A 23,997-nucleotide genomic window follows, 5' to 3' on the forward strand; every position below is an offset into this window, starting at 1 on the left:
GTTCCCAGGGGCGGGGCCAGGACTCCTTCCAGCCGGGGGATAGAGAATTGGAAAAGACCAGAAGTGTTTCTTGAAAACAAGAAGTGGAAAAGAAACCTAGAAGCTGGAATCAGGTTTCAGTATTCCAAACACTACCCCGAAAAAAGCCAAAATATTTGAACCGGAAGTGAGAAATAGGAAGTGGGCTACGGAAGACAATAAAGTTACACCCGAGCGTGGAGTCCCAGGATTAGGAGTCCTTGGTACGGATCGATGTAAGGCGGCGAGAAAGGGAACCCGAAACAAATGGCTTTCCCTGAGCCGAAACCACGGGGCCCGGAGCTGCCGCAAAAACGGGTGAAGACGCTAGACTGCGGGCAGGGGGCAGTGCGAGCTGTACGATTTAACGGTGAGCTCCCTCTTCGTTCCGGGTCCTCCTGCCTTCTGAGGTCCTCAGCCCTATAATTCCCTCCTGGTGTTTCCCAGTGGATGGCAATTACTGTCTGACGTGCGGCAGCGACAAGACCCTGAAGCTGTGGAATCCGTTGAGGGGGACGCTGCTGCGAACGTACAGCGGCCACGGCTACGAGGTGCTGGATGCGGCCGGGTGAGCCGGGGGCCAGTCCGAGATACGGATGCAGAGACCGGGATCTGAGGTCAGCACTGATCTTCCCTCCTTTGCCCTCCAGCTCCTTTGACAACAGCAGTCTCTGCTCCGGCGGCGGGGACAAGGCGGTGGTGCTGTGGGATGTGGCATCGGGGCAGGTCGTGCGCAAATTCCGGGGCCACGCGGGGGTGAGTACAAACGAGAAGAGGCCTCATTAGAGCGTGGATGACGGAGAAAGCCCGCATTGACGTGTAGGTGGTGACAGGGAACCCGCCCACCCCCACCCATTACCACCCCCACCCCAGGGCCCAGCATGCAGTGTCCCCCAAAATCTTTCACCTCCCCTATCTCTAGCCTTTGCTTTCTTTTTATTTTTTTTTAAGATTTTATTGACTTATTAGAGGGATGCCTGGGTGGCTTAGGCGGTTAAGCGGCTGCCTTGGGTTCAGGTCATGATCCAAGGATCCTGGGATCAAGTCCTACCACAGACTCCCACCTCAGTGGGGAGCCTGCCTCTCCCTCTGTCTGCTGCTCTCCCTGTTTGTGCTCACTCGCTTCTCGCTCTGATAAATAAATAAAATCCTAAAGAAAAAAAAAGATTTTGTTTACTTATTAGAGAGAGCACAAGCAGTGGGGCGGGTAAAGGGAGAAGGTTCCCTTCTCAGTGGGGCCAGATTCCAGGACCCTGGGATCATGACCTGAGCCAAAGGCAGATGCCCCTCCTTTGCTCTTGCTGTAACCAGCACCCAGAACCCTGCCTTTATCCCAGTCCTCCAAAGTCCAGTCTCCTCTGAGTGACAATTCCCATCTCTCAGAAGGTGAACACGGTCCAGTTTAATGAAGAGGCCACAGTCATCTTGTCTGGTGAGTCTGGGGTCTAGGCAGGGTGCTAACCCCTGCAACCCAAAGCTGACCTCACCTTCATGCTGGCTCTCACAGGCTCTATTGATTCCAGCATACGGTGCTGGGACTGCCGGTCGCGGAGGCCTGAGCCGGTGCAGACGCTGGACGAAGCCAGGGATGGCATATCTAGTGTGAAGGTGTCAGACCATGAGGTCCTGGCAGGGTGAGTGGAGCCAGGACCTCACTCGTGCCCTGCTGGGGATCACCACTGCCTCGCTACTTAGATTAAAATCTGCTCTTCTCACCTCAGCTTACAAGGCCCTGCACAGTGCTCTCTGCTGAGCTTTTAGCTTTTATTCATTCCACGTCTCATTTCTCTTAATATGCCAAGCATGCTCTCACCTCCGGACCTTTGCAGTGGCTCTTTCTCAGCCGGACTCCCTTTCTCCTTACTCAGAGTGTTTTTGAGCCTCTCTTGCATACCACTTTTTTTGTTGGGAAACACACAGCAGTTATTGAAATAGGGGAAAATCTCGGCCCACATCAGGCTGACGTTCTAGTTGCAAGAGGCAAACAATGACAATTCCCAAGCAGGGCTCCCCAGACTGTTGGCTGGTCTGTTCCCACACATCATCTCCTGGACCACACGTTTGTCTCCTTATCCTTCAAGTCCCAGTTGAGAGGTCACCTCCTCAGGGAGGCCTTCCTAGATTATTCTCAGTCAGTAAGGCTCTGGTGGCAGAATGTGCTCTGACTTTGTTGCAGCTGTGTCCCAAGGTCTAGCCCAGAGAGGCAGCTCAGTGCATATCAGAAACCCATAGAGTAGGTCCTGATCGGCCCTGGGTGTCCGTCTCAAAGCCAGTGCCTGGGAATTCCACTTAAGAACTCATTTCAGTGTTTATTTCCCATGGCTAGCCTTGAGTGTGAGCATGACAGCGAAGGGTGCACAGGGAAGGGCAAGCTAAGCCCCCCCCCACACACACACACACCCTGCCCCAGGGTCCTGGCAGGGTCAGGGAGAGTCCAGGGACTGGAGCCATGGACCTCCTGGCCCCAGTTGATGCTTCAGCTGGATCCATCCTCTTGCAGCTCTGTGGATGGCCGGGTGAGGCGCTATGACCTGAGGTTGGGGCAGCTCTTCTCAGACTACGTGGGCAGTAAGTGTGGCAGGACTGTGGGGCAGGCAGGGCCGGTTCGGGGCAGCAAAGGGGGCCCCAGCCTCACCCACCTGTGCCCCTCCCCACCCCCCAGGCCCCATCACCTGTACGTGCTTTAGCCGGGACGGGCAGTGCACCCTGGTCTCCAGCCTGGACTCCACGTTGCGGCTTCTAGACAAGGACACAGGGGAGCTGCTGGGCGAGTGAGTCCTCGGGGTCCTGGAACACACCCCCCCCCCGCCGCCGCCCCCAGCACCCTCTGCTAGGACCCAGGCCCTCCTGACCCCTCCCACCCCCAGGTACACCGGCCATAAGAACCAGGAGTACAAGCTGGACTGCTGCCTGAGTGAGCGTGACACACACGTGGTCAGCTGCTCCGAGGACGGGAAGGTGTACTTCTGGGACCTGGTGGAGGTGAGCGTCCTCACCCCAACTCCTTACCAGGCTGCCTGCTCTGTCTTTCCCGTCACTCCCACACCTGCGAAGGGGAATGCTATTAGAGCTGGGGGCTTGCAGGAGTGAGTGAAAAGAGAAAGCAGCAAGGGCATTCCTGGCAAAGGGAACATGTGTGCTAAGGCTTGGAGGTGTGGCCCACTTGGGTCAGGAGACAAAGGTACTGTGGGATGGTGGCGGCAGCAGAGCTGTAAGCAAGGCCACGCAGGCCCAGCTGACCTTGGAACTGGGGCCAACAGCCGCACCAGACCCCCACTGAGATGGGGCTATAGTTCAGAAACCCTGAGCTACCTCTGAGCATCCCCATGGTTTCTAGTCCCAAACCCCGTGAGCCCTGTCTTGATAAGTCTCGGCCTGGTGGGAAGGTCAGACTGGAAACAGGCTATTATTCTGACCTCATGGAGTCAGGGCTGGGGCTTGGCCAGGGCAAGTATTGCCCCTAAGAGGATGGAGGAAGCTGGGGGTGGGGGATGGAGACTTGGGGGCCCAGGTCTCTCTGGCAACGGAGAACGCGCCAGTGTTCTGCTTACTTGTCGAGAGTCTACCAGACAAAGTCACCCTGAGCGGGGGAGCGCATGGAGGAACATTTTCGAAGTGGGAAGAGCAACTTGGAGCCTACTTAAGGGACCAGATGCGTTGAGCGGGGACTTCAGGCTGATGAAGGAAGTGAGCACAGACGCTGCCCCGTGGGCCCCTAGAGCCCAGATGGCAGCAAGGCAGAGAAGCCAGGACAGGACAGGGTCGGAGCAAGGTGGTGGCTGTGGATGTGGATCGAGACATGGTCTAAAGGCCGCGCCAGGAGCACTTGCTGATAAACGGGTGGGAAGCGTGAAAGAGCAAGACTCCCGGGATGTTTGGCCTGAGCCACACGTGCTCCAAAAGATAGTGCAGCTCAGGCGTTCATTTTGGGGCAGCTGAGGTTTGCAGTGCCTGGGAAGCTGTTGGCGGCGGGTGGCTGAAGGTCAAGGGAGAGGGACGCACTGATAACCGCTCCCCACCCCTTCCCTCCACAGGGTGCCCTGACGCTGGCCCTTCCTGTGGGTCCCGGCGTGGTGCAGTCGCTGGCCTTCCACCCCACGGAGCCCTGCCTGCTGACCGCCACGGGAGGCAGCGTCCAGTGCTGGCGGGAGGAGGCTTATGAGGCTGATGGTGGCACTGGGTGAAGGTGGGGGACCCACCGCCACCAAGGACACAGACATGGACTCAAAAGGATCATGGAGACCATTTATTTTAGACACACAGCTGACCAAGGAGGGAGGAAGGGACCGGGTTTGCAAGCTAATAAATACAGGAGAGGGGAGACTTCCCTGAGCCACAGCCATTCAGTCCTCATTCTTCTCAGGCATGAAGGCATCTCTCTTCTGGGCAAAAGTTTCAGCCACAAGCAGGGGGAAGACGAGGGAGGCGTCGGCGTAGACCTGCAGAGGGGACGTGAGTGAATCATAGGGCTTGCGGCCGCACTCTGGGAGACTGTGCGCCCCAGCCACCTGACCAGCCCTCACCTTGACAGGCTGTGCATCCACCCGGATCTTGCCCCAGGAAACCGCTTCGTCCGGCCTGGCACCAGAGTCCGAGCCATCAAACTCCTGGGCCGTGTTGATATAGACAGAGTAGTCAGCCCCGTTCCGCTGTGGGGAGAGCCAAGGGCAGGGGGAGCTGGTCAGCCAGTCACTGGACATGGCGGGGCGGGGGGGTGGGCACTAGCTAAGAGGCCAAGGGCTGTGTCCTGCGTGCAGGAAGCCCGGAGCGGCCCCCCACTCCAAAGGAAGGGCCTCACATCCATGCATGAGCAGAGCACAAGGTTGGGGTTTGGTAGGGTTGATGGGTAGAGCTGCCACCAAACACCAAGATGACGCCCACTTTGATCAAGGCCCCATCAGTCTTCACCCGACCCCCCCCATGTTACCCCATCCCCCACAAATGCCAGAGGGCACCTGAGAGCTCCCAAGTGGCAGCCCTGGAGGCCTGGCTCCTGCTGCTGGTCACCTCCGCTCCCCTTCACCGGCCTGCTAACTAACTGTACCTGGACTTAATTCAGGCACCCCAGAGCCTTTGCACTGGCCGTTTCCTGTGCTCACTGGCTGTCTTTCCCAGAACGTCATTTCTCTTGCCATCTTGTCTTCCCTCGTTTCTTCCCACAGGAGCTAACTGCCATGTGGCAACCATGTCACTTGTTCGCTGCCTGTCTCCCTGGCTAGAACATCAGTCCCGGAGGACAGGGATCCTGACCTGTCTAGTCCACAGCTGTCTCCCCAGCACATGGCACAGGCCTAGCGCACAGGCATGGCTGCATGGCGAGCCCGCATCCACTCACACTAGGGACTGGGTGCCCTGTCTCCACTCACCATGAGGTTGGCGTTGGCGATGTGGTGCTTGACCAAACCCCCGCCCAGGATGATCATCCCAGTGTGCTTGGCAAAGATGGCCTGCGTGTTGATGAGCCTCAGGTCTGGAGAAGAGCGCTGTGGTCAGGCTGTGGACCCAGCCAGCCCTCCTCCCCTGCTCCCGTGTGACCCCCTGTGCCTCACCCTCGACAATGTCCAGGACCAAGCCTGGGTTCTTATAGGAATGGAAGAAGATCATGTCACCCAGGGAGCCATCTGTGAGCGCTGGGCTCAACACGGGGATGTGGTTCTGGAGGAACAGCAAGACAAGAGTGACTGGAGCTCGGAGCCCAGTGGGAGCAAGCTGGTCCCTATCCCAGTGGCATCCCCTCCTCTTTGCCTGATTCTGGGCAGAGTGCTTAAGTTCTCTGGGTCTCAGTCTCCTCAACTGTAAAATGGACACAACACCTCCCTCATGGACGAAGAAGCGTTAAGTGACAAAATCACAAAGAATGAAGGATAGTGTCTGACAAAGAACGGCCGCTCTCGCTACTCTGCCGGACCTCCGCCTTGAAGGAGCATGGGACCACCCCATGACGGCTGCCCCAACTGATCCCAAGTCTAGGAAACAAGCCAGGATCCCAAGGTCACACTCAGTGGCTGTGCAGCCTCAGACAAACCACCTGAGCTCTGTGTCAGATTCCGCATCTCAGAGTGGCGATGAGGAATGGACTCTCCAGGGGTCTATGAAGGTGAAACACCAAGGCCTGGTATCCGGGCCCCACCCAGCCGCTCACCTTCTGGGCCCAGTAATACACCGATTCTGGGTTGTTGATCTCCTTGCCCAGGCGGGCAATCATCTTGGAAGGTGTCCACTTCACACCCTAGGAGGAAACACTGACTTCAGCCTACAGTGCCTGCCCCGACTCCTACCACGTCAGCCCCTAGGTCGCTCCTGCCCCACCTCTGTGTTCTGCTCCAGCACCATCTGGTCCAGAATGGGCATCAACCAATCCTCAAACTTGCAGTAATTGTCGTTGGGCACCAGTAAGTTTCCAATCCTGTGAACATGAGGCATGTGGGCATCAGGCCCCAGGACTCCCAGCCCAGCTCCCTTGCTCAGCACCACCCAGGGCCCCCAACCTGTTGATCCCGTTCTCACGTAGCTCCTTCCCCCTGAGACTGAAATCGCCCAGGTACGTGGGTGCCAGGCACTTGATAAAATCTTCCTCCACGCCGCCAGCTGTGGTCACTAAGACATCCACCTGCAGCCGTAAGTCAGGGAGGTTGGCCCAGGAAGAGAGCCCTGCCCTCACCCCAGGTAGAGCTCCCAATACTAACCCAGTGACCCTTGGGGAAAGCTCGACAGCAAAAGTAGATCGTGTCCCTCTGCTTAAAACTGACCCCATCTCCCTATGTCATTTAAATCACCAGTAATTTTATTGCCCTAAGACCTAGAAAGGCCAAGGTCACAACCCCACGAGGTCCCCACCATGTTGTGCTGCACGAGGTAACGGATGGTCTCACGGATGCCTGAACTGATGAGGTTTGATGTGTAGCCCAGAAAGATGGTGCAGCCAGTAAGTGGGCGCCGGCTCTGGGTCAGGTCTGCATGGTGGTCTTCATCCTGTGACAGTGGCTCCAGTTTCTTCTCTATCTAGATGTAAGGGCAGAGTCTAGTTACCCTCTGGCCCCAAACCCTAGCACCTACCACTTCTACCTGGAATACCTGTAGCCAGGGAACGAACGCCCTTTGTGCAGGCTCCGCCCCATTCACAGCCCAAATCTCAAGGCACACGCTCAGGTTTTACCCCCTTTTCAAGGAATCGGAAAGCACGACCTTTGCAGGCCCGGTGCCCTTCCCCGACGGGAAAAACAAATCCGAGCCTGACTTAGGCTCCTCAACCGTACAGTTCAGAACACTTTCACTCGCCTCCTATCTAGAATCAGTCCCAACCTCATCCTAATTGTAGAACACTATGGGGATGGGGGCTGGAGGTGGGAAGACAACGTCCTCTTCCCAGCACAGAAACTGCCGCCCAGAATGGGTCCCGCCTCTCTCCAACTATTGGACCGCCCAACAAAGGACACGCCTCCTTCTCAAGGGATCCCCGCCCCCTCCGAGTACTGCATTGCCGCTACTTTAGGCCACACCCCCTCGATGCAGGAAGTTCCGCCCCAGGCTTCACCATGGCGTTGACTTGCTGCACGGCGCGCCCGAAGTTGGTGGCCTGAAAGCCAGTGGTGCCGAAAGCCTCCAGTAGCGCACGGTAGTCCACGCCGCGGTTGAAGTCGTAACCTCGGACTTGGGAGCTCTCGGAGGGTAGCGCCGAGCTGTGCTTCAGCACAGCGGCCAGCGCCGCCGCGGGTGCCTTCCCTTCCGGAGGACCCTCCATGTTCCTGAGGCCGCAGTCCCAGATCACAGCCGTCCAAGGCCAGGCCTCCAGCGGCCTCCAAACGCACTAAACCTCAGCACGCGCTCTGTACGACAGTACAGGAAGTAGGGCTCGGGAAAACCTGCAGAAGGGGCGGGAAGTAGTTTAGTCACGTGACCTTCTATGAGTCCCATAATCCAGGGCGCGGCCATGTTTGCGCGTGCGTTCCGTAATACGGAAGCTGCGAGGAGCCGCTATTCCTTGTCTCGTGTCTTACCAAGCCTGAGATGAATAACGATTCCTACTTTCACTGCCGCCTGCTGGAGACTCACCGCGTTGCGCGGCGCTTTCCCATTCGTTTCTGTCCCTTCTGGAAGGAGGGTGGCTTCTTAGACGTCGCCTTTGGACAGGATTCGAGTCATCAGGAAATGTCAAATAGTTTCTGCCCCTGAGCGTCTCTCGTCGAATGGTTTAGTGATCGTTGTCCGTACCTCTCAGGTCTCCAGAGCCGCCTCCACATGCTGCGTAACCCTGCGGGCCGTTGCAGCTGTCGCTTCTTCTGGGAAGCCTCCTCTGACCTTCCTCTGGGTAAGGGACCTCCTCTGGGATCCAAGGCTGACCTCTCTTTCCCTCCATCAAGACTGTGAGACCCTCAAAGGTGGGGTCTGTATCTCATGGATCCTCCTAGCGCTGCACAGGGTCTGGTCCAGGGGTACTCTTCTAAGCAGGCATTCTACAACTTAGGGAGTCTATACCATACGTTGGGCTCTGTGTTTGGCATTTCAGACTTATCAGTGAGCAAGATGCAGACCCTGCCCTCCTGGAGTCCACAGTTTGGGGAGCTAGAAAGCTAACAATAGTGGTAAGTGCTATTGAGGAGCCAAAATGATGATGTGTCTTTTAGGTAGGGGTGGATGGAGGGGGGGAGGTGGCCTTATTTGAAGCAACAGGTGATTGGGGAAGACGCCAAGGAGGTGACATTTGAGCCAAGGCCAGAAAAACCCCATACGTGAAGATTTGGGGAGGCCTTTATCCACCATCCCCCACTGGGAAAGAGAACTGGCAGTGTAAAGGTCCTGAGGCCAGAGATTAGCCCACTTGATTGGAGAAAGAGAACGTCCTCCTAGACATCTTTGACAGTCCCCAGTTGGATCTCACTCCTCAGTTCCCACTCCTCCTAACCCATATCTCCCAGCAGGCTTCCACAGCTCAACAAAGAGCCCTTAGCTCAGCGAATAAGCCCTCCGTGCACCTAGTAGGCTCAACCCTGAAGAATTGAGCTTAATGTCTTTCCTTCTCTCACACTCACACTCATCCCTCAGCACCTCCACCAAGTTCTACCCACAAGATGGGTCCCAGATCCAGGTGCCTTTTCTTACTGTTAGAATTTGACATTCGGTTAGTTTCAGCTGTACAACATTATGATTGGTGTTTGTATCCAGGTCCTTCTCTCCATTCTCAAAGCCTCAACGCTGGGCTGCCTTCCCTCCAAACCATCTCCCGGCTGTGGTCAGAGAGCTCAATACACAGAAACCAGAAACATCGTTCCTTTTTAAAACTCTCTTATGCTGGCTTCTCCCTAGGAGTAAAATCCAGGGTCTTCACCGTGGCCTATGAAGGGCCTGCTTACTTTCCTGCCCTCCTCTCCCACCACTTGTCCTCAGTTCCTTCCTTTCTGGTTACATCGGCCTCCTCGCTGTCCGAGAACCCACCAAGCTTGTTTCCGGACCTTTGACGTACCCGCTGCTCCTTCTGCCTGGAATACCCTCTTTTCCAGCTCCTTCTCTGAATCTCTGTCTAAATATTACCTCGTCCAAGAGGCCTGCTCTGACCACCTGACTCCCCACTTACCTTGCTCATCATTCTCTTTCATTTTGTCTGCTGTTGTCCGTCCCTCCCTGATGACAGCGGCCACTCCGTGCAGGCAAGATTGTCTGGGCTCGCCGCTGTTTCTCTTACTCTGTGCAGTGATCGCATACTGTGATCTCAGCAAATATGCTGAATGAATCAGTGAGCCCACACAGGGGCATCAGGGTGATCCGGGAATCCAGGAATGAAGGAAGGGAAGAGGTCAATAAATGAACTCAGGGACGCCTGCTGGCTCTGTCAGTGGAGCTTGTGAGTCCTGATCTCGAGGTTGTGAGTTTGAGCCCCACGCTGGGTGTAGAGATTACTTAACGATAAAATCTGTAAAAGAAAAAAAAAAAGGAAAATTCAGAACAGGTAGAAGGTGCCAGAGCAGACAGAGCCCTCTGGGCAGTAGTAAAGAAGATGGGTTTAAAAAGGCTGGGAAACGATTGGAGAGTTTTAAGATTTTTTATGTATTTGTCAGAGAGACAGAGAGCACATAGGCAGGGGGAGCAGAACGCAGAGGGAGAAGCAGGCTCCCCACTGAGCAAGGAGTCAGATGCAGGACTTGATCCCAGGCCCCTGGGATCATGACCTTAGCCAAAGGCAGATGCTTAACTGACCGAGCCACCCAGGCATCCCAACCATGAGAGAGTTTTTACTTCCCCCAACTTTAAAAAAAAAAACTTTTATTTTTGAGTAAGCTCTACACACAACATGGGGCTCAAACTCACAACCCTGAGATCAAAAGGCAGCCAAGCCCTCCACCAACTTTTTTTTTATTGTAGTAAAACATATAACATAAAATTTATTATCACATTTATTAATTTATTCAAGTATGCGGTTCTATGGCATTAAGCACATTTACACTGTTGTACAAACATGGCCACTGTCCATCTCTACAGTGTTTTCATCATCCCAAACTGAAACTCTGTCCCCATTAAACACTAACTCCCTGTTCCCCACCCCCAGCCACCCACCATCTACTTCCTGTCTCTGGATTTGACATCCCTAGGGAGGTCATGTAACGGGCTCATACCTTATCAGTCATTTTCTTTTTTTTTTTTTTTTAAGATTTTATTTATTTGAGAGAGAGAGCATGAGTGAGGAGAAGGGCAGAGAGAGCAGCAGACTCCCCGTGGAGCTGGGAGCCCGATGCTGGACTCGATCCCGGGACTCCGAGATCATGACCTGAGCTGAAGGCAGTTGTCCAACCAACTGAGCCACACAGGCGTCCCTTTATCAGTCATTTTCTGACTGGCTTATTTCACTTAACAGATGCCTTCAAGGGTTTTCCATGTTGTAATGTGATTTGTTTTTCACCAGACCCCACTGGCTGCCTCAGGGAGCAAACGGGCAGGGGGGAAAGGCAGGGCAGGGGAGACGAGGCGGAGGCGCCTGTGCTGGTCCAGGCCAGCGGAGGTGGGAGCAGGACCTGGGACATGCCAGCGGACGTGGAGAAACATGACCAGATTGAGAAGCTAATTTGAGGTTGATCTGATGGCTCCTAAGAAAAGCTCGGACATAGGGACACCGGAAAGAGAGGGTCAAAGGAGTTGAAGATGTGGGCCAGGGCATTTGAGCGGATGGTGGTGAACTGGGGGCAGAAGGTCTTGGGGGAAGACAATCCCGAGTCCAGCTTTGGCTGAGCTAGGCGAGAGACCCCTGAGAGCCCAGTGCGGCAGACGGAGGAGGCAGTGGGCTCTGCGGGTGGATATGAGATCAGGGAAAGCTCTGGGATGGGGACAGAAGGAGCCATCAGCATAAGCAAGTAGACAGAGTTCTCTGTGGATAAGATCCCGGCTGGTGAGTGTAGACAGGGGAGAGACAGGGCTTCACCTGAGCCAAGGTACACTCTGTATGTGGTAGGGGGGTGGGGGCAGAGGCTGGCAAAGGAGGAGGGTTGGCACCCATCGGCAGAGGATCAAGCAGGTCAGTGAGAAGCCAGGGCCCCCAAGCTCCCCCAGCGAAGGTGACACGTGACACCAGGGCAGCCACTGGGCCCCCTGGGGCAGGGACCCCCTCAGCTGAGGCAGCTGCTGCCGCTGGTGACATTTCACTCCGTGAGTGTCCTGGCTTCAAAGTCTCTGCAGGGGTGGGGGAGGGATCGGAGGGGGCTGGAGAGGCCAGGCTGGCCAGGGAGGGAGCCAGAGCCGGGCTGCTGGAGGACCGAGCAGTCAGGAATCAGCTGCAGTCCTCAAGCTGAAGTACGTGGTCCTGACGGGTCGGGGACCTGCCACCCCCTTCCCACAGCCCCCAGGGGGACACCGGAGGCGGCGAGGGGACTCTCGGGTAGCCATGTGGCTCAGAGTCTGGAATCGAGCCCACTGCCCGTGACCCCTCTCACTTTCCTGCAGATGTCCAGCAAGGTGGCCATTGGCAGTGACATCGGGCAGGCCCGCCGGGCCGTGGAGCAGCTGCGGATGGAGGCAGGCATCGAACGCGTGAAGGTGAGGGCCAGGGTGGTGGCACGGGCGTGTCTGGGCGAGGGGGCAGGTGGGCAGCCCCGGCCTGGCTGACCAGTCTGGCCTGCAGGTGTCCAAGGCGGCCTCCGACCTGCTGCAGTTCTGCATGGAGCAGGCCAAGAGTGACCCCTTCCTCGTGGGCATCCCCGCTGCCACCAACCCCTTCAAGGAGAAGAAGCCCTGCACCATCCTGTGACCTCCACGGCCCTGACCACCCGGGAGGCCGCAATAAACATGAAGTGAGGGATCCCCAGGACGTGGCTTGGCCAGGCTTCGGTGGGGGCAGAGGGGGCCCCTGCTGGGAGCTGCGGGCGCATCTAGCGCAACCCCCATCCCCCACCGGCTCTAGGGTCCTGGGCCCAGCAGCACACATGTCCTGCACCCCCAGAAGGACGGCACACACCTCCCCCACCCCTCTCTGCCCCCCCGCACCCGTGGGGTGGCCTCAGCAGATCCCCTTGCCCACCGCACAATCGCGCCCAGGGTAAGAGTCCCAGGCTGGGTGCCAACACGCATCACACACACACACACACACACACACACACACACACACACATGCCATTACACAAACATGTGCAAACCCTTGAGAGCCTCCCCTTCCTCACACACACCCACATCCACTGGCCCACAGACAAGCGTAGACAAGGTTATTGTTACAACACTCACAGCCAGACCTGCCTCCCCCGCGACATAGACTGTCTCCAAGACGGTCACACACCCGGCGGCGCCTCCCAGTCCCAAGCAAGCACAGGCAGGGCCCTCGAGGGACACCAGTACATCAGGTTTATTTCTCCTTCGCTCTGGAAGGAAAGCAGGTATCCAAATCCTAACAAAAACAGGGCCCCAGGGAGGGGAGCAGTCCCCTGGGTGGGCCTGAACACCAGGCTCACCTCCCCTGGCGTGGGCCATGGCCTGTGGGGCACAGCTCACCACGGCCCAGACTCCTTGTGCCTCAGGGCTTCGGGACAGGGCAGGGGCAGCACCAGCACAGGGGGGATGGTCCCCCGAGAACAGAGGCCACGGCCCAGCCTGTGGGTCAGCAGAGCCACGTCCGCATCCTCCTGCTCAGGCCTGCAGCCTCCAGACCTCCAGTGACAGGCCTCCAGAGGCAGCGACCACCAGGTTGCCCTCTGCGCAGATCTGGGGATGCAGGGCAGAGGGAGTCAGGGGCGCTCTGGGCACCTGGACAAGGCGCACAGGGCAGGGCCTTACCCCATTCAGCACGTTGTTGTGGCTTCGGGTGCAGATGGTCCTTGGCGGGTCCGTAGGCACGTGCACCTGGGGGGCGGGGGGCAGTAGGCAAAGGTCTGGCCATGGGCTGCTGGCTGGTGGGGGCAGGGTAAGGGAGAGGGGCCTGTCTCGGGGGCTCACCCGGATGGTCTTGTCGGTGGATGTGGTGTACAAGGCCCCCAGTGAGTGTTTGATCCCTGTGATCTGAGACCTGTGGCCCACGTCAAAAGACTGCAGGAAGGAGGGACAGGGAACACTCAGGAAAGGCCTTGCCCAGGGTCAGCCCGCCAGCTGCCCAGGGGTTCAGGAGGTAGGGAGGAGGCCCAGGGACTGTTGGGCAGGGGCCAGCTCCCTGGCGGACCCGGACGAGCTGGAAGCGGCCGTTGTGGTTGGCGAAGACGTGCAGCAGGCCCTGGTTGTCACCAGCCCAGAGCTGGGGCTCCTGGTAGGACATGCAGAGCAGGTAGGAGTCCAGCTGCAGGAGGAATGCGGGACAGAGCAGCTCAGGCCGGGCCAAGCCACCACCCCATGCCCGCTCCCTGCGGCTCCCCCGGGGAGGGTCCACCTGCAGCCGCTGCAGGACGCTGTTGGCCCTACGGTCGAACACCACGAGCGTGTGGTCCTCGCTGCCCGAGATGATGTGCCGGTCGTCAGCCAGCAGCGCCAGCACCGCACTGGAGTGCAGCCGTCGGCTCTTCAGCAGGGTCGGGCCGACTTCAGGAGTGATGCGGCGAGGAGGGAGACATCAGAGCCCCTGCCCCCCGCCCCCCGCCCGCCCCTATCCCGCTTGGCACAACCCTTGGTCTGCTCTGCCTGCCCCCATCCCATCTCTCTCCTCTCTGGTCCCAGCAAGGACTGGGGCCATCCAGGGCCCCCGGATCTCAGCCCTCCCAGCCCCCGGGCCAATCCCATCTGCTCTCCGTACCTAGCCAACCTCAGCGAGTTCCCACATTAAATGCTTCCGCTCCCATGCAGGTCGGAGCCAAGCCCCACTCCCATAACCAGGCCCCCACCTCTGGCCCCTCCTGGGAAAAGACCCCTAGCCCTACAATTAAAATAAGAATGAATAAAGAAAGAAACAATAGAAAAGGCTTTGGTGCTGGGCAGTGTTTTCCTAGGCTTTTTATGTAAACCAATATTTATTCTACCAATGTTCCTACTGTCCTCTCCTCCTATGAACCCTATGGGGTTGGGGTTACTATCCAGAACCTACAGACGGGGACACTGAGGTTCAAGCTTGACAGCGAGGACGGCGGCGGGGGTAGTCAGGGTTCTAGGGGCTGCTCCACCTCCCACAGTATTGAGGCTCAGAGGATCTCCTGCCGTCCAGACCCCCAGGTGGAGGGGGGCTGCCTCTGCCCCCAACATCCATCCCCCACCAGCTGCCTCTGCTGGCCCAGCAACAGCACGGGCCGCTCGGCGTGGTCAGCATCTGGTTGAGACTGTCATCCCAGCCAGGCTGTGAGGTCCAAGTGTCTCCTTCCCCAGCATGACCCTGGAGACCCCAAGCGGCCCTCCTCTCCCCACCCGGGTCCCTGGGCCCCCAGCCCACCTCTGGGGTCGTAGACGGTCACCTTCTTGTCATAGGTGCCAGTCACCAGGATGTCAGGCCGGTAGGACAAGCAGAGCACAGCCGCCTTGCCCCTGGGAACACACGGAGCCTGAGGCTTGGGCTGTGACTAGCTGGGACCCAGCCCGGCCCCGCCTCCCCACCCAGGACCCCACACACTTGATCTCGCCGAACTGCTGCCCATCAGCTGCCATGTCCCAGAGCTTCACCGTGCTGTCCCAGGAACCAGAGCACACGCGGTGGTCCAGCGCCGCCAGCGACCACACCCAGCCCTGCAGACCAGACCCAGTGGTCACCCCCATTCCAAAGGTAACCAAACCAAGGGTCAGAGGAGGGAGACAGCTGACCCCAGAAGCCAGAGCAAGGCAGCTCCAAGTAGAGGTCAGGACTTAGGTCGGTGGGTCTGTCTGACTTCAGAGCCTGGGATGTGCACACCCACATACAATGATACTCCTAAGTCCAGTCCCTGCCAGACTCAGCACCTGTGGTGGTTGGAGCCACGTAACAAGTCGATTAAAAGTGGGGCTTCCACTCCATGACTGGAGCAAATGACATGCTCTCCCTGTTTCTTCACTGGGAAAATGGGCACCAAAAAACAGCGCCTGCCTTGGGAGCTAACAGGCACAAATCACTGGCTGGTGGCTAACCCATTCCTCACCAAACTCCCTGAGCAGAGTGCTGTAACCGGGTCGCATGCTACAAACGAGGACACTGGAGCACAGAGAGGTTGTGTCTCTTGCCCAAGGTCACACAGCCAGGAAGGAGCAGAATAGGGATTTGAACCCAGTGGCCTAGCTCCGGCACCAAGCTCTTGGCCACCTGCCTACACCACCTCGGTGACTGGTGGCAGTGGTTTTCTTCCACAGCCGCTTCTCATGAGATGACCGCCATGCTCAGAGCTTTGTGAGCCTCACAGGCAGCCTCAAAACTGCCCTGCCCTATGCCTCTCAAGTATACCTGATGTCCCCCCGAGTGCCTGCTGTGTATCCCAGCCCACGTAAAGCTCTACGGCATAGCCATCTCATTCATGCTCATCTTAAACGAGCCCTAGACACAGGCAGAAATGGAGGCCGAGAGAAGTCCCGCATCTCACCCAATGTCACACTAGTCATGGCAGAGCAAGATTTAAATCCACAACGTCTGGTGCCAAAACGAAACTCCTGCCCTTAACCATGGCACCCTACTCAGGCCCCACCCCTCCATCCCATGTCTGGCCTCCTAACCCCTCACCTTGTGGGTGCTGTTCTTCTCGGTGCCCAAGGCCTTGACTAGAACCTGGCTGGGTTCCACCCCCAGCTGCCGCAGGTCCCACAGATTGACATTGCGATCTCGGGAGCCCGACAGACAGAACGCACCGCCCTGAGAAGAAAACAAGGTGGTGGCCTCAGAATCACCCTGGCCCAGCCCTGCCTGCCCCCCACCGAGCCCCACCTCACCTGGAGCAGCAGCACCGAGTCAATAGAAGCAAAGTGCCCATCAGCCAAACAGAAGTACTCAGCCCAGCGCCCATCCTCCGCCCAGCGTGACAGGTGCTGCTCCAGCTCGATGCAGGCTGTCGGCCAGTCAAAGTCCTCCTCTGTGGGGCATCGTGAGCAGGGTCCCCAGTGGGCAGGAATCCTGACATCCACAGCAGCTGTCCAAGCCCATCCCTGGCTTCCAGGAAGCCCAACCTTCACCAGACTTGGAGAGAACCCCACCTGGATCCCTGACCCCACCCAAGAAGGCCTAGAATCTAGCTTTGGGACCACCTTCCAAGCAGGCTTAGGACTACTCACCCCAGTTTCCAAAAATAGAGTAACTAGAGCCTCCGGACCATCTTTGCAGGTCTCAACCCCCGACCCAAGTGTGGAGGACAGTAGCCTCAGGATGTTAAGGTCCTGCCTCAACCCTCAGGCAAAGCATCAGAACTAGGACATTTTGCCTCCACAATCTCAACCAAACCCAGGGAAGTGTTCTCAGATTAGTTTCTGTAAACGTGGGAACCTTGTCAAGTGACTCAAGGGCTAGATGCAGAGATTCAGTGGTATAATGGGGCACGACCAACTATGTTTATCAGGCTGTTCGGGAAAGCCCCACCAGTTGAAGCTGACCAAGCTGTCTTATCCCCCAGCTATCAGTGACCTCAGGGACAGGAGGAATTACCACCAGCCCCCAGCCTAGGTTAGACCCTGGGCTTGAGGATTTATCTGTGATTGCTAGTAGCAGGGATCCTAACCTCTTAAGATGTGGCTTGATTTAAAGGTTGCAGGCTCGGGCCTTTAGTCCCTGCCCCATCCCTACCTAGATCAAGACTGTAAGGGTGGGGAGCTTTGACATCATCAATTGCTAGCTCAGCATCTATACCCAGAGGATTCTTGGCCTTACCCTGAACCCCAAGAGATTCCAATTGCTAAGACTTCAAGTCCCTGTGTCAACCTCCAGCCAGGGGTCAGGTCTGTGGTACCACCAGACCCGTAGCCTAAGGCTCATTGGATCCTGAGTTCAGCGACCCCAGCCCCCCAAGGTAGATTTCCAGAGCCCCAGGAGCCCCAGCGCCTAGCTCATGGTGCACCAAGAGGTCAAGGGCTTTGGCAGCATCGATAACTACCTCAGCCTCCACCCAAGCCAGGCCAACCAGGAAGCGTGCTTCAGGGCGGTGCTCACAGCATCCCAGCCTAACCTGGGCAGCTGACCCCGGCCCCCAGGCGCGCGCACCTTCTACCACTGGGTAGGGCGCGCGCACGCGGCGCTGCGCGCGTAGCCTCCAGGTGACCCGGTCACGCACGAGGTCGCGCAGCGTGTGGCACACGCGTGGCAGGACGTGGAGCACCAGGCGGGCGTCTAGGTAGGCGCAGATCTCGAGCAGCAGCTCCGGAGGAAGGCTCAGCAGTCCCGGGACCCCCACGGGCGCACCCTTGGACGCCGCCCGCGGCTCCAGGGCGCCAGGGGATGCGACGGGCGCGGACAGCAAAGGGGCGCGTGGGGGCCCCTCCCCGACTTTCGGCGGACTGAGCACGCGGGCCACGTAAGCCTCGGCCTGCGCGTCGGGGTCGGGCTCCGACTCCGGGTCCGAGTCATCTTCCCAGGCGCGGGGATCGTCTCGCGGCCCTGGGGGCAGCTCCATGGCGACCGGGGTGGGCGCGGCCAGCCGGGCCCTGTCAGCCGAGGGCCCGCGTCCCGTCTCCTAGGCAGCGCAAAGGCACTTCCGGCGCCGCTTGATGACGTGTCGGCGCAGCGCCGACCGGAAAGGAGTGCCACGTGCGGGAACAGGTCGGGTGTTAGAATCACGCTGTTCTGAGGGCTCCGGTGGTGCAGCTGCGGCAGCCTTGGGCTAGAAAATGCCTATTCCTGTTTCCAGCGTTTGTTAAACAGGCATCTGTGGCGGAGCTGATGCGGACGGGCGGCTGAGCATGGCTCGACGCGGTTCTGTCCAAAGCACCTCTCACAGGTGGCACTGAGCTTAGAAATGCAGCCCCTGAGTTGAGGCTAAACCGCAGGGGGATTCCAACTCCTTCCGGAAACAGAAACGTGCAGCTCTACCGCAGGGGCTTCAAGTTCTCTGAATTATCTACCACCGCCCTATCTCTTATTTATCGAAAGCGTCTCTTGAGCCAGGCAGTATTAACCGATCCATGTAAATGTCTCAGAGCATTGCTGTTCAGCCTCTTTGGATATCCACGTGGCTCTTTGCTCAGCTATCACCTTCGCAGTGAGGCCTTCTCAGAGTATCCTACTGTAAAGCTGACCATCTTACCAACGTTCTCTCTCCCCTCCCAACTTCTTCTCTATGGGACATACCACTGTTCCGCAGTTTATCTCCTATTCGCTCACCAGAATGTACAACACGTTTGTTGAATGAATGCTGGGTATATGTCAATGTCAGGTTTTTGTTTCTTTTCCCAAGTCCATGCAGGTGACCTTTGGCCAGGTTGAAGTAGCAGCAAGATTTTATTGAGGCTGTGTGTCCCAAGAACTTACCAATTCTCATTTGCCTCTGTAATGCTGCTCACACCTACCAGACCTCCCACAGGCCAAGTGCCAAGCTTAGCTTCCTACAAAACTGTCCAACCTGCCCAGTGACCCAGAGTTGTGAGGCTAACCAAAGATGAGGGTGCCACAAAACTGCCCCTTAATTTAGTGTAAGGCAATGGGATCTTGAACTTGGGCTGTGACACTAATGGCTCCCTTTTAAACTGAGCTCAAGACATTCAGTGAGCTGTAACTCCGTTCCAGGGGACACCACACATGTGTGTGTTACCACATCTAATCTTTTTCCTTCACATTCACCTTCCCATTTTACTGGGAAGGAAATTGAGAGGCTTGGGGTCCCAAGAAATGTGCCTGGGTAACACCTACTTATTTCCCTCCTCCCGAATTATTTCCTGAGTCCTGTGCATCCCCATTTCTAAGACATTCCAAGCCCCCCTCCACATCTTTTCTCTACTGCCAAAGCCAAGCATACAGGAGGCCAGATCGAGACCAAGGGTTTCACAAGAAACTGATCTTTACTCAACAAAGTTCTACACAAGTGGAATCTCACGCCACCTTGGCGCCAATCCCCAGCACAGCACAGTAACAAATGGACAGACCCTGGAGCCCGTAGGAGGAGGGGGTGAGGAGGAAGGAGGGATGTGGGACAAAGAGGGACTGCAGATCGAGGCCAGTCAGGGTCCGCAGCCCTGGGCAGGGGAGAGGGTTGAGAAGCTGAAACTTCGTTGTGCAAAAATCAACCAAAAATAAATTAAAAAATTAAATAGTTTTCTTAAAAAAAAAAAAGAAGAAGAAGAAGAAGGAAAAGAAGAGGAAGAAGAAAAGAAAGAGAACTAGAACCAGGCTCCCCTTCCCTGAAGGTGGCTGGAGCCCCCCATCCTGGGTGGAGAAGGGGTCACCAATCCCATCAGACACCCAATCCGTCCACACACCCCAAGACCCAGCAGAGGATGCTCCAAAGAACTGGATTACCAGAAAATTAAATGGTACCTAATTTTTTTTTTCTTTTTTTAAACAAATGGCTTCCAGAGACCTGCTGGAGTTTCACAGGGTAGGGAAGCCAGCAGAGTTAATGGAATGTGCACCAAGTGCCCCTCGGAATAGAGGCAGGGCCCAACCTTGTCTGGGAAAGACAAAGGGCTATGATGGGTCTGGGTCCAGGGCCCTGTAGGGATGAACAGAACAAGCCCCGGGATGTAGGAATCCAGTCAAAGCCCCATATAACCCCCAAAAGGCCCCCCAGAAAAGTAAAAGTAGGGGAGGAGAAAAAGGAAAACCGTAAGGGGGCTGCAGGGCCCGGTTCAGTTTTGAGGCCAACTGGGAAGTAACCATGGCCCCTCTCTGGGGTGCCTCCCACACGGTAACTGCATCCCCAGCCCATCCCAGAATTTCCTCTGGAATCACTGTCCATGGGGTCTTCTAGCCCACAGGGAGCTGTTGATGAACAGGATGCCCCAGGGACAGAGAGTGGGATCAAGAGGTGGACCACATTCTCCTCCTCCAAAGGGCTCAATTTCCTTCTTGCTAGAACATAAGCTTTCATCCCTGATCCCATGGATTAAATGGCCCAGCCCCAGCCCTCATGTTAAAACTCAGGCTGGAACCTGAGAGGAGGGCTCTCAAAAGCACAGAGAAACGGGCTGCCCTTGAAACAGACTTGCTTATGGAGAGATGCAGGGGTAGGGATCAGCAGCTCTGGCTGCCCCCAGCTCTCTTCAGGAAAAAGACCCTGGCCCAGTGTCTTCAAAAGTCACTGGGGCACAGTGGTGGTGGTGGTGGTGGTGGGTTGGGGTGGGGGTGGCGGGGAGAAAGGGCAGCCTCTGGCCAGACCCAGCCCCTCTGGCAGTCCCTCGCTCTTCTGGCTGGGACAGAGCAAGGATGGGGGACACACAGGCTGCGGCTGCCACAGAGCTGGCAGGAAGTGTGCGGAGCAGGTCCCAAGCGTGCGCGTGCTGACTTGGGCGGCCCAGAGATGGCCGTCCTTGTCCCCCGCCCCAGGGTCCCAGCGGAGGCCCCCAACCCACCCAGCCCTCCCCAATCACCAATTCCGGCAAAACAGCAGAAGCTTCTTAAACTCTAGATGCAGGTTACACGGAAGGCCTTACGGGTTAACTCAGGGGTTCACTAATTCTACTGTCTCCATGCAGTCGGGGAAATGGTGGGGCGGCTGGCCCAGCCCGGCTGGCTGTGGCGCCGCACATGCGTGTGTCCACGTGTGCACATGTGAGTGGACGTGTCTCTACAAGGACCCCCCTCCCCGCCTGCTTTCCCCTCGCCTCATCCTAAGCCGGATTTGGTCGGCCGTGTTGAATCTTCCCTCCCGCGAGGCTGGCCCACGTGGGCTGCCTGAGGTGACCCCGATGGAGAGCAAAGGGCCCTTGCTGCCAAGAAGTCCCCCCCCCTCCCATTTGTAGGATGAGTGTGGAGACCCCACCCACCTGCCCGCTGGCCGGCAGGCCACACACACACCCATGGCAGGTAGGTGGACGGGGAAGGCGTCTGGATTTGGGTCCCGCTCACTCCTCCCTAACCCCCCTTGACCAGGGCACGGCGACTTCTGGACGCAGCGCGCTCCCCAGCAACCCCTCCAACGACGCAGACAGAAACCTGTGGGGAGAGGCGGGGGTCAGGGCCTACGCTCTGCACCCCCCTACCCAACACCAACGGCCCCCCGGCATGCGGCCTCCTCACCTGGCGGTCGTGATGCTCGTCTAGACCCCATAGAAGGCAGCCAGCCTCTCCTTGAGCAGAGGCGGGAACTGCTCTGAGAACTGCTGCCAGTTCTCCTCCCCAACTTGGTCTTTGAAGCCGTGGAGAATCTGCGGGGAAGCAGGAGGTGAGGCGCGCCCCGCAGCAGAGCCCTCTGAATGCAGCCTCTCCCCGGGGAGGCTCCCCCTCCCTGCCCCCACCCCACCGCCCGCTGCCTCCCAGGACAACATCAAGGCCAAGCAGGAGCTCACCTTATAAAACATGTCCCGAAGGTCGTCCTTCGGGCTCACCCAGGAGGCTACAGCGTCGCAGAAGAAAATAAAGTCCTGAAACGTGACAGGTCCTGTGTGAGGGGCCGCCCGAGCCCAGCCCCAGCGCCTTCCCTCTGAGCCCAGCGGCCCCGACCTGCACGACGCCCCCGGGGTTGACGCCTATCATCATGCAGATGCCTCGGAAGGCTGAGTCCTTCTCCTCGTTGTCCCTGATATTCCTGAGGGACGTGCACCTGTGGGGGAGGTGAGCGGCAGGCAGTCAGCTGGCGGGGCCGGGGCAGGATGGGCATCTGTGGGGGGCAGTGGGGTCGGGGAGGGGGGTGGTGGTGGGTGGAGCGGGGGTTCGGCAGGCGATGGGCTGGGACGGGCGTCCGGGAGCGGACACAGGCCTGGGAACGGGTCAGGCCCGCCCCACCCGCCCTGCTGCCCCACCCGCCCGACACAGGCCCCCCCCGGGCGGGGGGGGGGGGCCGGGGGGGGGGGATGGGGTGTCACACACCAGGGCCGGATGAACTGCTGCAGCATGGGGGCCACCTCCTGTGGGCACACGTAGCCCAGGCGGCCGATGGTGATGGCTGGAATGGCAGAGGGACTCGTCAGGCGACCTGCAACCCCGAGCGGCCCCGGGACGGTACGTGGCGGGGCCTCTGGCACGAGGCACCAGCCCCGCCCCGTGGGCCTCAAGGGAATAGGCCCCACCTGGGTCTCCCCCTGAGCCCAGCATCTTCCCTGGGGCTCTTCCAGAACCCCCTCTCGGGTCTTCCCAGACACCATCCCTGGTTCTTTCCCAAAGTCTCTTCACTGGTACCCTCCCGGCTGGGCAGCCCGAGTCCAGGTAAGGGAACAGCAACTGCTCAGGCCTGGTGCCCACCTGTGTTTTCTAGCAGTGTCTTGGGCGTGTTGGGCCGGTTGATGATCTCCACCAGGTTGTTGAGGACCATCTGCACGTAGGGCTGCATCTCCGCCCCTGGGGGACCCGTCAGTCAGAGCCCCGCGGAGCCCACAGCACCCCTGCTTATCCCCAGCTGCACCCAGACATTGGCCAACTGCAACCAGTGAGGGGACAAAGAACATTCTCCAGCTGGTGCCCGGCTCAGGACCCATGACCATCCAGGGACAGACCCACACCTTCCAAACACCAGAAGCTTCCTTGGAGTCACTGTTTAACACCAGGGTTAGGCCACCATTACCCACAGATTCCCTGTGGGGGGAGGGAGAGGGAAGACACGGCCTCAATCTCCCCAGCAATCACATTGGGCCTTTCAGCCAACTGCACAGGGCCGGAGGTCACAAACAGTCCAAACAGAACCCACTGCCCGTTCAGCCTCTTTGGAAAAACCAACCACGGCTGCACAGGATCCCGGAGGAAATGGACTCCGAGAAGTCTCCTTGCGTGCCCCACCACAGAGGCGCTCAAGAAGCCCCAGGGCTCTCTTATGTGGACCTGTCAGGCCGAGGCCGGGTCCAGCGCCCCGCGGGGAACGGGCCATCAAGGAGTGAGGGGCGGGAACTGCCAGGGACTCACCCATCTGCATGCAGATCTCACCGATGGCCCAGGTGGCATTGTTGCAGACAGAGATGAACTCAGGGTTCAGGTTGGTGCCCAGGATGGGCATGAACTCGGCTGGTGGGGAGGAGAAGGAGTGTTGAGCAGGAGGGCCAGCCAGGGCGAGCTCCTGGACCCGGCCCGGCTGACCCCATCAGACAGTACGAATACGACCCAGTTTGGTCACTGTCCTCCCAAAGTCATTTCTTCATCACTTGAGGCCCGAGTTGGGGTCATGGGGTCATGAAAAGAGTGGCGTCCTACCGATACAGGGCTTGACGTGGATGAAGCAGGCTTTGGTGAGATCTCCCAGGAGGGCGAAGGAGCTCTGCCGGACTTCAGGCATGGAGTCCTGGGGGGGGGCGGGTCAGAGAAGGGTCAGTGTGGCAAGGCTCCGTGCCCTCCAACCAGCTGGGGTCCTGACTAGTCCCTCAGGGTAGGGCAGCTGGGGGAGCAGTCCCTGGGGCACAGCCTGACCCTGTCACTCCCCATCACGGGCCCCATCTGTAAAGCTGGGACTCGGGGCACACTGAACCACTGTCTACCCCTGCCTCGCTTGGGGTACCACTAGGCAGGGAGCAGTCCTAGCCGCTGCCCACCCTGACACACCGGGCATGCGTGTGGTACAGAGCTAGGGGGAGCTTCTGCTT

General features: G+C 58.1%; 5 protein-coding genes and 1 non-coding gene across 16 annotated transcripts in view; 2 read left to right on the forward strand and 4 right to left on the reverse strand.

Annotated features, from left to right (window-relative positions):
* The first annotated feature begins 54 nt into the window (after positions 1 to 54).
* On the forward strand, positions 55 to 4,356 carry WDR83 (WD repeat domain 83). Its single transcript, XM_059389107.1, has 9 exons — positions 55 to 388; positions 466 to 586; positions 669 to 774; positions 1,402 to 1,450; positions 1,526 to 1,652; positions 2,519 to 2,586; positions 2,681 to 2,789; positions 2,886 to 3,000; positions 4,053 to 4,356. Exons 1-9 carry the CDS (start codon positions 286 to 288, stop codon positions 4,200 to 4,202), a joined length of 948 nt encoding a protein of 315 aa, XP_059245090.1. The 5' UTR covers positions 55 to 285; the 3' UTR covers positions 4,203 to 4,356.
* On the reverse strand, positions 4,252 to 7,856 carry DHPS (deoxyhypusine synthase). 2 transcript variants are annotated; one of them, XM_059389105.1, is made up of 9 exons: positions 7,553 to 7,856; positions 6,856 to 7,020; positions 6,507 to 6,628; positions 6,328 to 6,424; positions 6,161 to 6,247; positions 5,568 to 5,673; positions 5,385 to 5,488; positions 4,542 to 4,667; positions 4,252 to 4,457 (listed from the first exon to the last, which is right to left on the reverse strand). In XM_059389105.1, the coding sequence occupies exons 1-9, from the start codon at positions 7,757 to 7,759 to the stop codon at positions 4,362 to 4,364; spliced, it is 1,110 nt and encodes a 369-aa protein (XP_059245088.1). In that variant the 5' UTR covers positions 7,760 to 7,856; the 3' UTR covers positions 4,252 to 4,361. The 2 variants fall into 2 exon arrangements, with proteins under 2 accessions (XP_059245088.1, XP_059245089.1); XM_059389106.1 differs by lacking the exons at positions 6,856 to 7,020; positions 7,553 to 7,856 and having other exon boundaries at positions 6,526 to 6,595.
* Positions 7,770 to 12,298, forward strand: GNG14 (G protein subunit gamma 14). The gene is given in 5 exon segments (XM_059389110.1): positions 7,770 to 7,863; positions 8,237 to 8,326; positions 11,944 to 12,043; positions 12,046 to 12,129; positions 12,132 to 12,298. Coding segments are annotated over 3 exon segments (300 nt in total). The 5' UTR covers positions 7,770 to 7,863; positions 8,237 to 8,326; the 3' UTR covers positions 12,248 to 12,298.
* Positions 12,299 to 12,811: 513 nt separating this feature from the next.
* Positions 12,812 to 18,055, reverse strand: FBXW9 (F-box and WD repeat domain containing 9). 4 transcript variants are annotated; one of them, XM_059389104.1, is made up of 10 exons: positions 17,546 to 18,054; positions 16,288 to 16,427; positions 16,082 to 16,210; positions 15,011 to 15,123; positions 14,834 to 14,925; positions 13,847 to 13,995; positions 13,643 to 13,756; positions 13,423 to 13,512; positions 13,264 to 13,329; positions 12,812 to 13,191 (listed from the first exon to the last, which is right to left on the reverse strand). In XM_059389104.1, the coding sequence occupies exons 1-10, from the start codon at positions 17,952 to 17,954 to the stop codon at positions 13,117 to 13,119; spliced, it is 1,377 nt and encodes a 458-aa protein (XP_059245087.1). In that variant the 5' UTR covers positions 17,955 to 18,054; the 3' UTR covers positions 12,812 to 13,116. The 4 variants fall into 4 exon arrangements, with proteins under 4 accessions (XP_059245087.1, XP_059245086.1, XP_059245085.1 ...); XM_059389103.1 differs by having other exon boundaries at positions 12,812 to 13,329; positions 17,546 to 18,055; XM_059389102.1 differs by having other exon boundaries at positions 13,643 to 13,995; positions 17,546 to 18,051.
* Positions 18,056 to 19,316: 1,261 nt separating this feature from the next.
* TNPO2 (transportin 2) overlaps positions 19,317 to 23,997 on the reverse strand; it is a 19,843-nt gene continuing 15,162 nt past the window's right edge. For 4 of the 7 annotated variants that reach the window (XM_059389114.1, XM_059389113.1, XM_059389112.1 and 1 more), the window contains 8 exons: positions 23,612 to 23,699; positions 23,327 to 23,425; positions 22,673 to 22,768; positions 22,301 to 22,406; positions 21,935 to 22,034; positions 21,781 to 21,855; positions 21,512 to 21,639; positions 19,317 to 21,427 (listed from right to left, as the gene is read on the reverse strand). In XM_059389114.1, the coding sequence (XP_059245097.1) occupies positions 21,532 to 21,639; positions 21,781 to 21,855; positions 21,935 to 22,034; positions 22,301 to 22,406; positions 22,673 to 22,768; positions 23,327 to 23,425; positions 23,612 to 23,699 (672 nt within the window). In that variant the 3' untranslated portion in view covers positions 19,317 to 21,427; positions 21,512 to 21,531. The remainder of the gene's footprint in view (positions 21,428 to 21,511; positions 21,640 to 21,780; positions 21,856 to 21,934; positions 22,035 to 22,300; positions 22,407 to 22,672; positions 22,769 to 23,326; positions 23,426 to 23,611; positions 23,700 to 23,997) is intronic. The other 3 variants (XM_059389115.1, XM_059389117.1, XM_059389111.1) reach the window with 3 other exon arrangements.
* On the reverse strand, positions 23,495 to 23,570 carry LOC132012776 (small nucleolar RNA ZL2). Its single transcript, XR_009402753.1, has one exon. It is a non-coding gene; the product is annotated as a small nucleolar RNA ZL2 (small nucleolar RNA).

The sequence above is a fragment of the Mustela nigripes genome, chromosome 2 (assembly GCF_022355385.1).
Source record: "Mustela nigripes isolate SB6536 chromosome 2, MUSNIG.SB6536, whole genome shotgun sequence".
NCBI lineage: Eukaryota > Metazoa > Chordata > Mammalia > Carnivora > Mustelidae > Mustela > Mustela nigripes.

Coding starts and splice junctions, on each gene's coding strand:
- WDR83 (XM_059389107.1), top strand. CDS start 286: ATGGCTTTCCCTGAGCCGAAACCACGGGGCCCGGAGCTGCCGCAAAAA. Junction 1,653..2,518: donor GACCATGAGGTCCTGGCAGG/GTGAGTGGAGCC, acceptor ATCCTCTTGCAG/CTCTGTGGATGGCCGGGTGA. Junction 2,790..2,885: donor ACAGGGGAGCTGCTGGGCGA/GTGAGTCCTCGG, acceptor TCCCACCCCCAG/GTACACCGGCCATAAGAACC.
- DHPS (XM_059389105.1), bottom strand. CDS start 7,759: ATGGAGGGTCCTCCGGAAGGGAAGGCACCCGCGGCGGCGCTGGCCGCT. Junction 5,674..6,160: donor TGTATTACTGGGCCCAGAAG/GTGAGCGGCTGG, acceptor CTGTTCCTCCAG/AACCACATCCCCGTGTTGAG. Junction 4,458..4,541: donor TGGATGCACAGCCTGTCAAG/GTGAGGGCTGGT, acceptor TCCCCTCTGCAG/GTCTACGCCGACGCCTCCCT.
- FBXW9 (XM_059389101.1), bottom strand. CDS start 17,954: ATGGAGCTGCCCCCAGGGCCGCGAGACGATCCCCGCGCCTGGGAAGAT. Junction 15,124..16,081: donor AGAAGAACAGCACCCACAAG/GTGAGGGGTTAG, acceptor TCTGGTCTGCAG/GGCTGGGTGTGGTCGCTGGC. Junction 13,330..13,422: donor CCACCGACAAGACCATCCGG/GTGAGCCCCCGA, acceptor CCCGCCCCCCAG/GTGCACGTGCCTACGGACCC.